Source organism: Acyrthosiphon pisum, chromosome X (assembly GCF_005508785.2).
Source record: "Acyrthosiphon pisum isolate AL4f chromosome X, pea_aphid_22Mar2018_4r6ur, whole genome shotgun sequence".
NCBI classification, from domain to species: Eukaryota; Metazoa; Arthropoda; class Insecta; order Hemiptera; family Aphididae; genus Acyrthosiphon; species Acyrthosiphon pisum.
In genome coordinates, this window is record NC_042493.1 from 108555539 (window position 1) to 108568606 (window position 13068).

The following is a 13068-nucleotide window of genomic DNA, read 5'->3' on the forward strand; positions in this document are numbered from 1 at the left end:
AATAGTTAATATTTTTTTTATTATACACGTAAGTTCGATGATATTCAGGTTATAGGTACGGGCGTACGGCTTATTGATACGGTTTACAGAATAACTATCTATTATAAAAATGTATAGAGAAGCCCTTTTTTAACAATCGTAATAGGCCCGATTATTGATATTGTTATTAATTAATTAAATAATTAATCGATAAAAAATCAATAAAAAATAATAAATCATTTACCATATTTTAGTCATAGTTCTCCATCCCGTGTATAATATTGTGAAAGTGCAATGTTTTTTTATTGTATGAATTGTTGACATTAAAATTAGAAAAAGTAATTTTATGTTAGGTATGCTGAAAGTTATAATGGTGTAGTGTGGTAAGTATATATGTTTAAACAATACAAATTACAAATCAAAGTTGATAATATTATATTAATTAGGTACTGTAGTTGCACATTTACACATATGACCTATACCTATCTATATAGCTCGTCACGTATCAATTAAATACACTAACGAAACTTGAACAAGACGGACATGTCCTGATATTCATAAAACAATTAAATCAAATGTCATAACATTTATTGTAATTATAAAACAGAGATAGTGTGTTGGTCGTTGGACGATTCTGCGACCTTATCGGATCCGCTGAATCCGTTTTCGTATTGTTACACGGATCACTGTCGCGACAACGCACAAACCCGAATCAGTCAGTCTCAGTAAGTTACCGGTGACACTGGTCCAGTGTTAGATCAACAATTTGTAGCTATAATTATAATTTTCAACTACCAATTTTATAAAAAAAAATACATTGATTATAGCAGTGCTAAGTATAGCAGAGCTGCTGTGGATATACGTTTAACTTTTGTGCAAATAACGGCCTCTTGTAAAATACAAAGATACAATCTTAGATACATAGAGTTACTTATTTACATTTATATTTTTTTACACCTATCATACTCGTTCGAATACAATATAGTCAAATTCCTATAGTGTGACGTCAAGCTACTAAACAAAGTAAGTACCAATATTATAGTTCATATTGATTTTTTTTCTATCATTAATTATATTATGATTTTATTAAATGTTCATCATAGTATTACAATGAAAATGGATGTCTGGAATGTGATCTTTCTTACCGTGCTATGGCAGTTTTTGCTGATCGATCGTAGTATTTCCAGTAAAAATCGAGACGATGCCTTTTTCAACCTCACTCTCACCACCAATAGTCCGGGATTGCAGTACGAGATATTAGGGGAAGGTAAATTATGTAAAAGTAGTTGGACCATAAATACATTCATTGATTTAAGATATTTAACAAATAGCCTTAGTGATATAAGGAGTATGTTAAAAACAATTGGCCCGTACGCAACTAATAACTCTTACCAAATAACTGTAAGTCACATAGAGAAGCGTGTAAAAAAAATACATTTAGATATAAAGGTAATTAGACAAATGGCTAAAATGGTTAAGTCTAGAGGTTCGGCACCACATTTGATGTTCGGTATTGCCGATGCTGCAGACGATGCACGGAAGGTTGATAGTTCGATTAAAAAATTTGAAAATGATCACAAAGATAATATGATGCACATAGTTCAAGACCAACTCTCTATTTTAAGCAGCACAATAACAAATTTCAATGAAACCACAATAACACTTAGTGACAATAAATTATTATTTGACAAAAATATTAAAAAAATTGAAACCACTAAGAACGTTATAAATATTCAATTAGTAGACGTACAAAAACAAATTACTGTTCCATTATTAATATCCCTAATTGAAAATAATATATTTGAATTAGATATATTTGTAACGAGGTTACAAAGAATGATATCAAATGTTCAAACAAATAAATTAGATGTTTTTATAATTACACCAGATCAGCTGTTGTCAGAAATAAAACATATAGAAAATATTCTACCTGAAAATTTACGAATCCCTATCAAATTTAATGAGAATAATATACAAGAAATATACAAAATACTGCACATAGACCTTCACACAGTGAACGATAGAATAATATTTTCAATAAAAATTCCACTGTGTTTCACTGAAATTTTCAAATTGTTTTACATTGTACCAATATACGTTCCAATCAATGAACACGGACAATTCATACATATCGTTGAAAATCCAACGTACTTATTAACAGACCATGTGTCGACAAAATATCTTATTTGGTCAAATCTCAATAACTGTTTGAGAGTTGCCGACATTTTTGTTTGCGGTTTCAATGAAATGGTGCACAATAGTGATACTGATCCCACTTGTGTAACAGAAATATTAAAAAATGCTTTAACCAAACCTACGCAATGCGATGCTTATATCACGGAATTTAAAAAAGAATTATGGTACCCGTCGTTTTTCAAAAACAATTGGTACTTTGTATGCGAAAAGCCCTCTACAGTTACGATAATTTGTAACAATCGATCTTTTATTCGTAAAATTAACTTAAAAAGTTCTGGTAAGTTATTTCTGAAAGCTGGGTGTCAGGCTCATACAACTAAAGGCGTAATAATAACAGATCAAACAGTAGCATCGTCATTTGCAACACTGCCTTTAGAGTTAAGTATTTTGAATGATTCATGTTGCAATATTACACTTAATCAACGCTATCCGAAACCCATTCATTTAGATGAGATAAAAAATTTAAAATTCGACAAAAAAGCTTTGATGAAAATCATTTCAAAAATAAACACAAAAGATAAATTACTAAATTCAATATTATTAAATAAGACGTATGAATTTGTATATACGAACAAATTTTTAATCACTATAATAGTTGTTATAATATTATACGTCAGTATAAAATGCTGTATAAAAAAAAAAAAAAATAGTTCAGCTTTAGAAGATATGAATTTAGATCATTGTCCTGTGCCCATTGTTCCACCAAAACAGTAAACTTTATTTTATAATTTATACATGTAAATTTAAATCTCTTGTACATTTTTTTCATATTAAGAAGGTAGTTATACTTTATTTTTGAAGAATACATATTTTGTTTTATAATATACACATTTGTTAAATATAAGTCTTAGAAATTTCAATTATGATTTATGTGTATTTTATATTAAATTTATTTGATATTTTAATACTTATATTATAATTCATAGTTACTTGTACAATTAATAATTATATAATTATTTAGTAATCCAAACGATTATTATATTATGACATTTAGCTCGTAAATCGTAATGGATATTTGTAATGTGTGTTTACAATACCCATATTATTATAATGTATTATGTTAGTACTTACTATATAGCTACAATAAATGATATGACATTTGATTTGATTTTGATTTTATTTCTTTCAATATTCCTCATAGCATAATATTGTTATTTTAATTATTGTAATAATAATTTATTTATTCAACGATTATAAGATAACCATTATATGACATTTAATTTGTAATAATTGTTACATATTTGCATACAATATACTATAATGTACTGTAAATGGAATAACATTTGATTTAATTTTGATTTTTTCTTATTTAATTATTAATTATTCCGATATCGTAATAATTAGTATTTTTTTTTTTATCAAATAGTTCAATAATTCAAGTATAACGGCTTATTGAAACGGTTTACAGCAAAACTCACTAGGTACTATAAAAGTTGTAGAGAAGAACATTTTTAACAATCGTAAGAAGCTCGATTTTGATATTTATATTGATTATTTAAATAATTAATTGATAAAAAATAACACGTCTTTTACCATTTAGTCGCATGATTCTTCATCTCATGTATTATATTGGGAAAATACAAAGTTTTTTAATTGGATGCATTGATGATATTCAAATTAAAAAAAAGTGGGTAAGTGCATGTAGCTCTGCTGTACAGTAGGTTACAAGTGGGTCGCTGTAATGGATGGTGTTAAATTTGAATTGAATGATATAATATCATTGGATAAGATAAACGATTCTGAGCGAAAACGATCAGCCTCTGATATTAATAAGTATATTTGATGATATTATTGTGAATAAAGTAATTTATGTATAACCTATTTACGCGGAACCTTGTTTTAAATTTTCAATACTTAGTTATAAAAGTTGAATATTTCATACATTTTTAACGACAAAATAATTATTGAATTTTAAATTTGATAAATTTTGTTGAAATTCGAACTATAATTGCTTATTAAAAAAAATTGTGCGAATGTATTTTTAATATTTTTCAACTGCTGTTGTAACAATATATCAGGAGTCTTGTATTAAATTTTCGCGCTTTTTTAACGATCAAATAAAATTTTACTGATATTTATAGAAAAAAAAACTAGAAAAATTGAAAATTGACTATGTCCGTAATTTAAACAGCTCAAAAAGAGTCAAATTATTTTCAAATTTTATCGTGTATAGAAAATGCTAATATAAACCAAGGCTGGGCAAGTTAATGATTTTTTTTAATTCAGTTAAGTTAAGTTAATATGCGCCAATAACCAGTGGCGTATTTAGGGGCAATAACAAAAAGTTAAAAGTTAAAAGTTAATTTAACTATAGGTTAACTCAGTTAAGTTAAAAGTTAATACACACTTTTTGTTAACTTTTTATTAAGTTAAAAAAAAGTTAATTTGTTTATACAACGCTAACGTACTTAATTTTTTTCCAATCTAAAACTAAATTATAGATTATAGTGTTTATATTTTATACAGTGTTTCCATATTAGTTAAATTCGAATTATATACTTTTTTTACTTTAAACAATTCACGGTAAATATTTTTTGACATGAAAACGAAATATACTGAAGTAGTGAAATATGATAAAATTAAAAACAAAATAAATTAACTTAACTTACTTCTTGAAATGAAAAATTAACTCGTTAATTTCACGTTAATTAAAAAAGAAATTTAGTAAGTTAACAGTTAAGTTAATGAAAAGCCAAAATTAACTAGTTAAGTTAAAAAGTTAATATAAAATTAACTTATTAACTTAACTTTAACTTTTTAACTCGTTAATGCCCAGCCTTGATATAAACATTCAGTGAAATTTTCAAGTATCGACAGTCATTTGTTTTTTAATTACAACATGATAAGAAAATCGTTACATAAGAAATCGAGTGAATATCAAATGTTGTAAAATTATTAATTTCAAACGCACATAAAAATGTAATTTGACTTTCTTGAACAAATATTTTTTTTTTGATAAAGGTAGACAAACTTATGAGAAATCTAGTATTACATTTTAAATCTGAGATTAAAAAAAAAAATTTTATGAATTTCTAACTCAAAATAATTTGCAAATTTTCGTCATTTTTACGTATTTTGTCAATATTTAAACTTTAAATGCTTGTAAAAAAAAAAATAGTGAATATGGATTTAAAATTTTTTTTATTTTTCTTTGAAACAATATATTAGAAGCCTTCTAATAAATTTTCAAGGTTTTTCACCCAACAAATAAAATTTTATTGACATTCATAAAGTACGTAACATAGCAAACTTTACGCTCATCAGATAATTTTTAGCTCTGTTAGTTTAAAAATTAGAGTGAACCTCTTACAAAAATGTATACCTACATTGTATGTGGTCAAACATAAGCATCTCTCGATTAGTAGTTTCTAATATATTAGACTTAAATACATTTTGTATGTTGTGTTAGGTCGAACAAGTAATTTATACGTTGCTATATTCTAGCTAGTCGTTGTTATAATGTTATCGCTATATAATATAATATAAATTATAATATAATCCAAAGAGCCGTGGCTCGCTATAGTATAGGTACAATAAACCTGCAAGCGTTAAACTCTCCGTAATATAATATTAATCATATCAAGCCGGATGAACAGTTACGTTACGGTCGTGTGTCGGGCCGTGCGATGGCTTGTTTATTATAATTACCAAAAACATTGAAGAATGGTTTAAAGTTGAGCTGTAGTCAATTCTTGGTATACTCGGTCGCAACTTGGTTATTACATGATACCAAAAAAAGTAATGTCCAATCACAATACGATTTGATCGACAAGACACGACACACAATACAGCTGTGAATTATTCGGCTTTATATATTTAGTATGTATCACTTCCTATATTATAAAATATAATCGTGATAAAATTATCGATAGATGGTAATTACACGAATGTTTTGAAAATGTTATCAAATAAGGAAATTGATAAAATAAACTTCTGGCGTATCTAATTTCAAGTGTCTAAGGTTATTCATTTTTGAACTACAACAAAATAAGAAAATCGCTACAAGAGAAATCAAGAGATTATACAATCTTGTAAAAATTTGAACTTCAAACGGTCATAAAAATTGAATTTGACTTTCCGGTAAGGATTTTTTTCTTCGATTTAAAAAAAAAATGTTTATGAATTTACCTATAACCAAAAATAATTAAAATATGAATTTAAAATATAAAAATATTAGGAAACTGAATTCTTAATATATAATTACTACAATATGTTAAATCAAAATTAAAAACTAGTAAGATCGGTTTTCATAATAATATGGAATCGGAACTATAAAATTTGAATTTGAGGTTTATAATGGAGAAATTATTATGAAATGCCTATTTCATGGATGAGAAAACGTTGTGAATTGGGTATAAGCACACGCAGAAGATAGCCATTTTGTGAACACCTGTTAACATTTGTCATCATTTTAATATTTCCCAGAAGGCGTCGCACGTTTTTTGGTACCTACATTGTACATACCTTATCTAAAATCTTGGGATTTTTACGTAATTAAATATTTTAGTTTCATTAACAGACTTAAGTTTCTGTGTGTTTTCTTGGGCCGCTTTGTGTTTCTGAAGTGTTACACATATTTCTCATATGATATTATCAAATATCATGATAATATTTTAATTTCTTAAAGTTAGAAGTTCAATCCAATCCAATTCAAATTTTTTTTTTAAATTATATAATAGCTGCGGTATTACTAATTGAAGGTATGAAAATTAAATTATTCAAATCAGGAGTTTTGAATTTGGGTGATTTTAATTACATATAAGATTTTTAACAAGAAAAAATTGGTATGCATAGACTCATATCAAGGCCTGTGTTTGATACGGGTCGGTGCGTTTCACTGGTATATTGTACATATAACTTCTTATATGTTGGATTTTGAACAGATATGTGTTGATACTCCAGTTTTTTCTTTGATAATCTTCAATTATATATATCTACTATATTATATTTTAATTTAAATATATTTTTGTAGTATTCATAATATGGATACAATGAATCAACAGCAGCAACAACCATCACAGCAGCAGCAGCAGGAGCCACAACAGCAACAGCAGCAACAACAACAATCATCACAACCACAAATGAATGATGTCCAAAAAAGATCCAATGAACAAACTGTTAAAGATGATTGTCAGTCAAATGAAGGATTTGTTGTGAAGATGCATGGCCTATCATTGTCAACTACAGCTGATGATATAATAAAATTTTTAAACACATTGGGTATGTTAAGAGCAAACTATAATAATTATCTTAATCAAATTCAAGTACACTGAGCAGCAGAAAAAAAACCAGTTGAATTTGTACACTCATCCCCCATTATCGGTAACTGAAACAATTTTTATACAGTTGTGATCGACTACTGTGTAAGTCCACAATGATAATTAGTAACCTATACCTATAATTAACAAACATTCACAATTCCGAGATCCAACAATGTACAAAACATGCAAACTGGTGTATTATTATTCTGAACAGAATCTATATATTAGATTTATCATTCATCTAAAGTTTTTATTTTTTTATTTTTAAATCGAACATATAAAAAAAATACAGTATTCAGTGTTTGATTTGAGATAATATTAAATGGGGGATGACTAAGTGTAAAAAATAAATGTGCATACGTCAATATTTAAATTTCTTATTGGTCAATATATAATAGAGATATATAAGGAGTATGCTTTAATATTTTTTTAGCCTGTCGTTTAATACACATAATTGCTACATTATGAGCATCATACTCACACATTACTTTATTATTATTATTCATTTTTTAATCAAGTTAGAACAAAAAATCATACACAGAAATATGTATATTTTTACTCTTTAGTAAAAAGTATGATATATTTTTAATGTATTATTAATAGTTTATCAAACAAAAAATAAATAAATGCAATTTTATTCACTTTCTAAGGTTTAGTTTGTTTCATTACAGCATGATACCTGGATACGCATATGTTAATTACTTTCAACTTAGTCAAATGATAACTTATTCAGAACAACAAATAGCGCTATAATTTATTTTTGTAAATATTTGTAAATATATCATTTGAAGATATCTTTAGTACCAGATGAATTCGATAACATTTATACGAATGATGCTCAAAATGTTATTTGTATGAGGCCATACGTGTACAAAAAATGTGTTAAAAGAAAAGGGACTATCTCACCTCAATTCAAGCACTGTATGTATGTAACACGTATTACTGAATGTTTTTTCCCTTACTTATTGAGTACATATATTTGTTGGGTATTATGGTAATATGGTACCTAATGGAAAATGCCAATAAACTAAAAAAAAAAAGACAATAATCTACACAAAGACCTCAAAATTATGAAAATTCAAGACCATAAAGAACCCTTGCAGCAAATTTCCATAGTTCACTTCATAAATCAACAGGCTCATTAGACTTCAATTAATACATACATCCATCACTTCAAAGACGTCTCAAATGCGGTTGCCCATATAATTTTATTATCTAATTAATTATTATAAATTATAAGTCTAATTATATTCTTAACCTTACACCCTAAACTATACATTAATGTTAACTAACCTTCATTAGGTATAGGTATCACTACTATTGTTATTATTATTAAATTACCATTATGTTAAAATTGTCAAATACAAAAACTCTGTAAATATCTGTAGATATAGATAGCCTACATAGGCTAGGAATATCTTATTATTAAATAATAATAAATTAATTCAATAAACATACAATTAGTCAACAAAAAAAAAAAAAAAAAAACAGGATGTCGTTTTATATTTAAAATATATTAAATGTACCTAATCTATTTTATATATTATGTAGGTGAAGCAAAAGTTAAAGATGGTGCTTCTGGAGTACATTTTACTATGAATAGAAAAGGAAAACCTAGTTCTCAAGCTTATGTTGAAATGGAATCCGAAGAAAGTCTTAAGGCTGCTCTTAAGAAAGATCGAGAGTATATGGGCAATCGTTACATTAAAGGTTATACTCAAATTATATTTAATGATGTGTTAGTCATTCGTTTTAATGACTGATTTGCTTCCTAAATATGGCTTATACTTAAATTCCTAATTCCTTTAACTAATAAAAATCAATTGTAAAAAGAATAACTTTCTTATTACGCTTGTAATCTACAATAGTCTACAATCATTTAAATATAAATGTTAATATTGAGTTATAGAAGTTTATTTTAAAACTTAATCATTTGAATATATTTTATTCTTAGTATTTCCATCAAAACGTTCAGAAATGGAGTGGGCTATTAAAATAACTGGTTCAACACTTGACAATGAACTATATGATAATTGTGTTCGCATAAGAGGTCTTCCCTTTGATTATACTAAGAATGAGATTGTAGAATTCTTCCAAGGTATACTTTTCCATTTAATTTATATACATTTATTTATTTATTTATTTTATTTATTTATTCATTCAACTATATATATATATATATATACAAAGCATTTACATACATTTTTTGTTGATACCTACTCTCTATAAGCAAAAGCTTGTTTTGAGAGTAGGGAGTTTAAGTAACTAAAATAAAACATAATTTATTGTTCAATTAACAATTATATAATAACTAATATTCCTATATCTACTGAATATAATATAAAAATAAGCTAATTAAGATGGTTAATCATGCTTTAAAAATAATAATATAATTAGTCTTATAACATAGTATAATAGTGATAAGCAATACAAATAATAACATACCTAATAATATAAACAGTAACAAAAGTAATCAAACATAATATAAAAGATAAAATGTAAATAATAATGAAGACGTTAATTAAAATATTGCATAAATAGAGCACGGAGCTTTAGTTTAAAGTATGATGTATTCTCTATTAATTTAATGTCCAACGGAAGCTGGTTAAATAATCATATGCCTCTAGTTATATAAAATAATTCTGCATTAGTGTTGTATTAGGTTTATTAATAAGCAAATTACCATTATCTACACCCCTAGTGTGGCAAATATTATACGTTTTGAAATCTTTTTTGTTAATGAAAGTTTTTATTATTGAAGCTTTATTATATGGTTCTTCTAACGTTAATATTTTTAGTTTTTTAAAAAGTTCAGCAGTGTTACCATATTGATCAATAAAATCATTTTTCATCATTATTCTAACAAGTATTCTATGGGTTATGTTTAATGGTTCTAATACATTTTTATATGCTGAACCCCATACTATTATACCATATAATAATATCGATTGAACCAATGCAAAGTATATCATTTTTAAACATGGTAAATTAAGGATATTTCGTAGTTCTTTAAATATATGAAAACATTTCCGTAAGCGTAATATTACCATATCAATATGCGGCTTCCATTTTAAATGCTCGTACAAAAACCACAGCAAGATATCTTGCTGATCTAACTCTCATTATACGACTAGAGTTCTTATTACATATATCTATGGAATTTTTTATATAACAATCATTACAATGAGAATTTATAATTATTTGTTCTGGGATGTTAATATTGGACAATGCAAATGGAATAAATGTAGATTTTTTTTTATTCAATGCTAAACTATTTTTAGTATACCAATCATTTACTATTGAAAATCCAGAATTCGCTTTTTTTTCTACCAAATTCCAATTATCACCTTTGAAAAATAATACCGTATCATCAGTAAAAGCCAATATGTCACCATCTATATCTAACTTAAACAAGTTATTTACGTAAATAGAAAAAAGTAATGGACCTTATTGAATTTTATTTTTGTATTTCTTTTGTTAATTTTTGGGTTACTTATAAATTTGCTTTGTCTTCGTGATTTAATAATATTTATTTTAAATTAGTTTTGTAATATTTTTTTAATATTTTTTTTTTTGAATCTAATAGCAATTTTACAAAGTAAAGCTTATATTTTTTTTTTTAATTTAAAATTTTGAGTGTAACACTATATAAATTTTCTTTGTATAGACTTAACCACTCTACTACGTTCCACTAAACATAAAATAATGTTAAATAGTAAGTTATTTGTCCACAGAAAACATTAATTGTTTACTGCTTAAAATTAAGTTGTATAGGCTGTATTAAAATACTGAGCAGGATATTTAAAAATGGAGTTAAAAAGTAATAACTAGTAATTATACCAAAATGTAAATTTAAGGATAACCAAAAATATGTAGATAAATTGTTTTAATTTTTAAATATCACAAGTTTAAATCAATTACAGTTAAAATGATCTTAATGAATTGCCTTGTCTTCAAATTTTATAAAAATATTTAAACTTAATAATATTTACCTTTTGTTAATTGAACTTTTTGTGTGTTATTGGTTGTGCTAATGATTGGGTTATCTATGATTGTTTGTATTGTGGACAACAGGGTTAGAGATAACACCAGACGATATAACCATAGTAATCAACTCCAAGGGGCGGAGAATGAAGGAAGCTTTTGTACAATTTGTAAATAGAGAGAATTTAGAGAAAGCTCTGCAGAAACACATGGAGAAAATAAGATTCAGGTAGAGTATCTTCCTTTATTTAATATCCCGGTGAAATATTGGCAGTTAATATAACCACACATAGTTAAACAAAGGGTGTCCGGGAGGGTAATCCTTCGCTTCTCCTGCTTTGTGGTTTGTTTTTTATTTTATTTTTAATTATTTCTACCATAGTAAAAATTTACTTCATGATTAAGTTAGTTTTAGGTAGGTATCAATTGCATTAAGATCATAATACTTCATAAATTAATAATTTTTTTTTATGATTCTTTAGATATATTGAAGTATTCCGCAGTAGTTTAGTAGAAATTCGCAAGTCACTGAAAAGAAGATCAAGACAAACTCCATATGACCGAATGGATAGTTTTGCTAGTAGTGGTGGTAACAGTGGTGGCAGAGGACAGTACATTGATATGTCCATGAGAACTGAACGTGATATGAGGTCATTTGGCAGTGGTAGAAGTATGGGTAGACCAAGAGGTGGTAGCAGAGGTGGAGCTAGTAAGAACTGGAATCCTTCACCAAGTAGACCATTACATGTTGTACATATGAAAGGATTACCTTTAAAAGCAAATAAGAATGATATAGCTAAAGTTAGTATGTTTATATTTTAAATAATAAGTATAGCTTTGTTTGTATCAATTTTGATAAATCTTTCAAATTAGTTTTTTGAACCATTGAAGCCCGTTAATATACATTTTATTTTCAATAACAATAATCAACCGTATGGAGAAGCAAATGTTGAATTTGGTAACATAGAAGATGCAGTGCAAGCTATGTCAAAAGTAAACATTTTTTTTTTTTTTAGAAATTGCTTAATAATTTATATATAATAAAAAATATGAAATGTTTTAATTTATAGAATAAAACATTTATGGAACATAGATACATTGAACTGTTTATGGTAGAAGGTGGATCAGGTTCTGGTGGTAATAACATTAGTATGGATGACATGGGACTATCAACTGCAGGCGATAGCAGGATCTTTAGAGGATATGGAAAAAAATCATTTGGTGGAGAAGGCAGCATCAATGGTTTTGGCAATGGAAATTTTTTTGGGAATAACACATTTTCTTGCCGTAATGATAACGCTGGTCCTCCTAATTCATTTTTTTCAAATAATATGGGTGGAGGTGGATATCAAAGATCTTTTGGACCAATATAAATATGTCAGGACCTAGACCAAAATTTAACCTCTTTTAAAATTGATGATAAATATAAATAAAATAAATTGTTTGACTTTAAACTTTAAAGTATTATCGTATATTTGTAGCAGATCAATGTTTTTTTTATTTCTTTAACTAATAAAAGTAATTATGATTATGCTCTTTAAATCTAAGTACTAAGTATATTAGTTTTACCATTTAAGTGTTATTAATTTTGACTACCTATTTTATGGTTTAATAAACACCATAGAATAATTTTGTAATATCAGTTTTT

The 13068-nt window shown here is 26.5% G+C and overlaps 1 protein-coding gene across 1 annotated transcript; it reads left to right on the top strand.

Annotated features, from left to right (window-relative positions):
- The first annotated feature begins 7256 nt into the window (after positions 1 to 7256).
- Positions 7257 to 12793, top strand: LOC100162009 (heterogeneous nuclear ribonucleoprotein F-like). The gene is made up of 7 exons (XM_001950084.1): positions 7257 to 7395; positions 8988 to 9146; positions 9391 to 9534; positions 11511 to 11649; positions 11903 to 12221; positions 12294 to 12413; positions 12491 to 12793. Exons 1-7 carry the CDS (start codon positions 7257 to 7259, stop codon positions 12791 to 12793), a joined length of 1323 nt encoding a protein of 440 aa, XP_001950119.1.
- Positions 12794 to 13068: the final 275 nt, after the last annotated feature.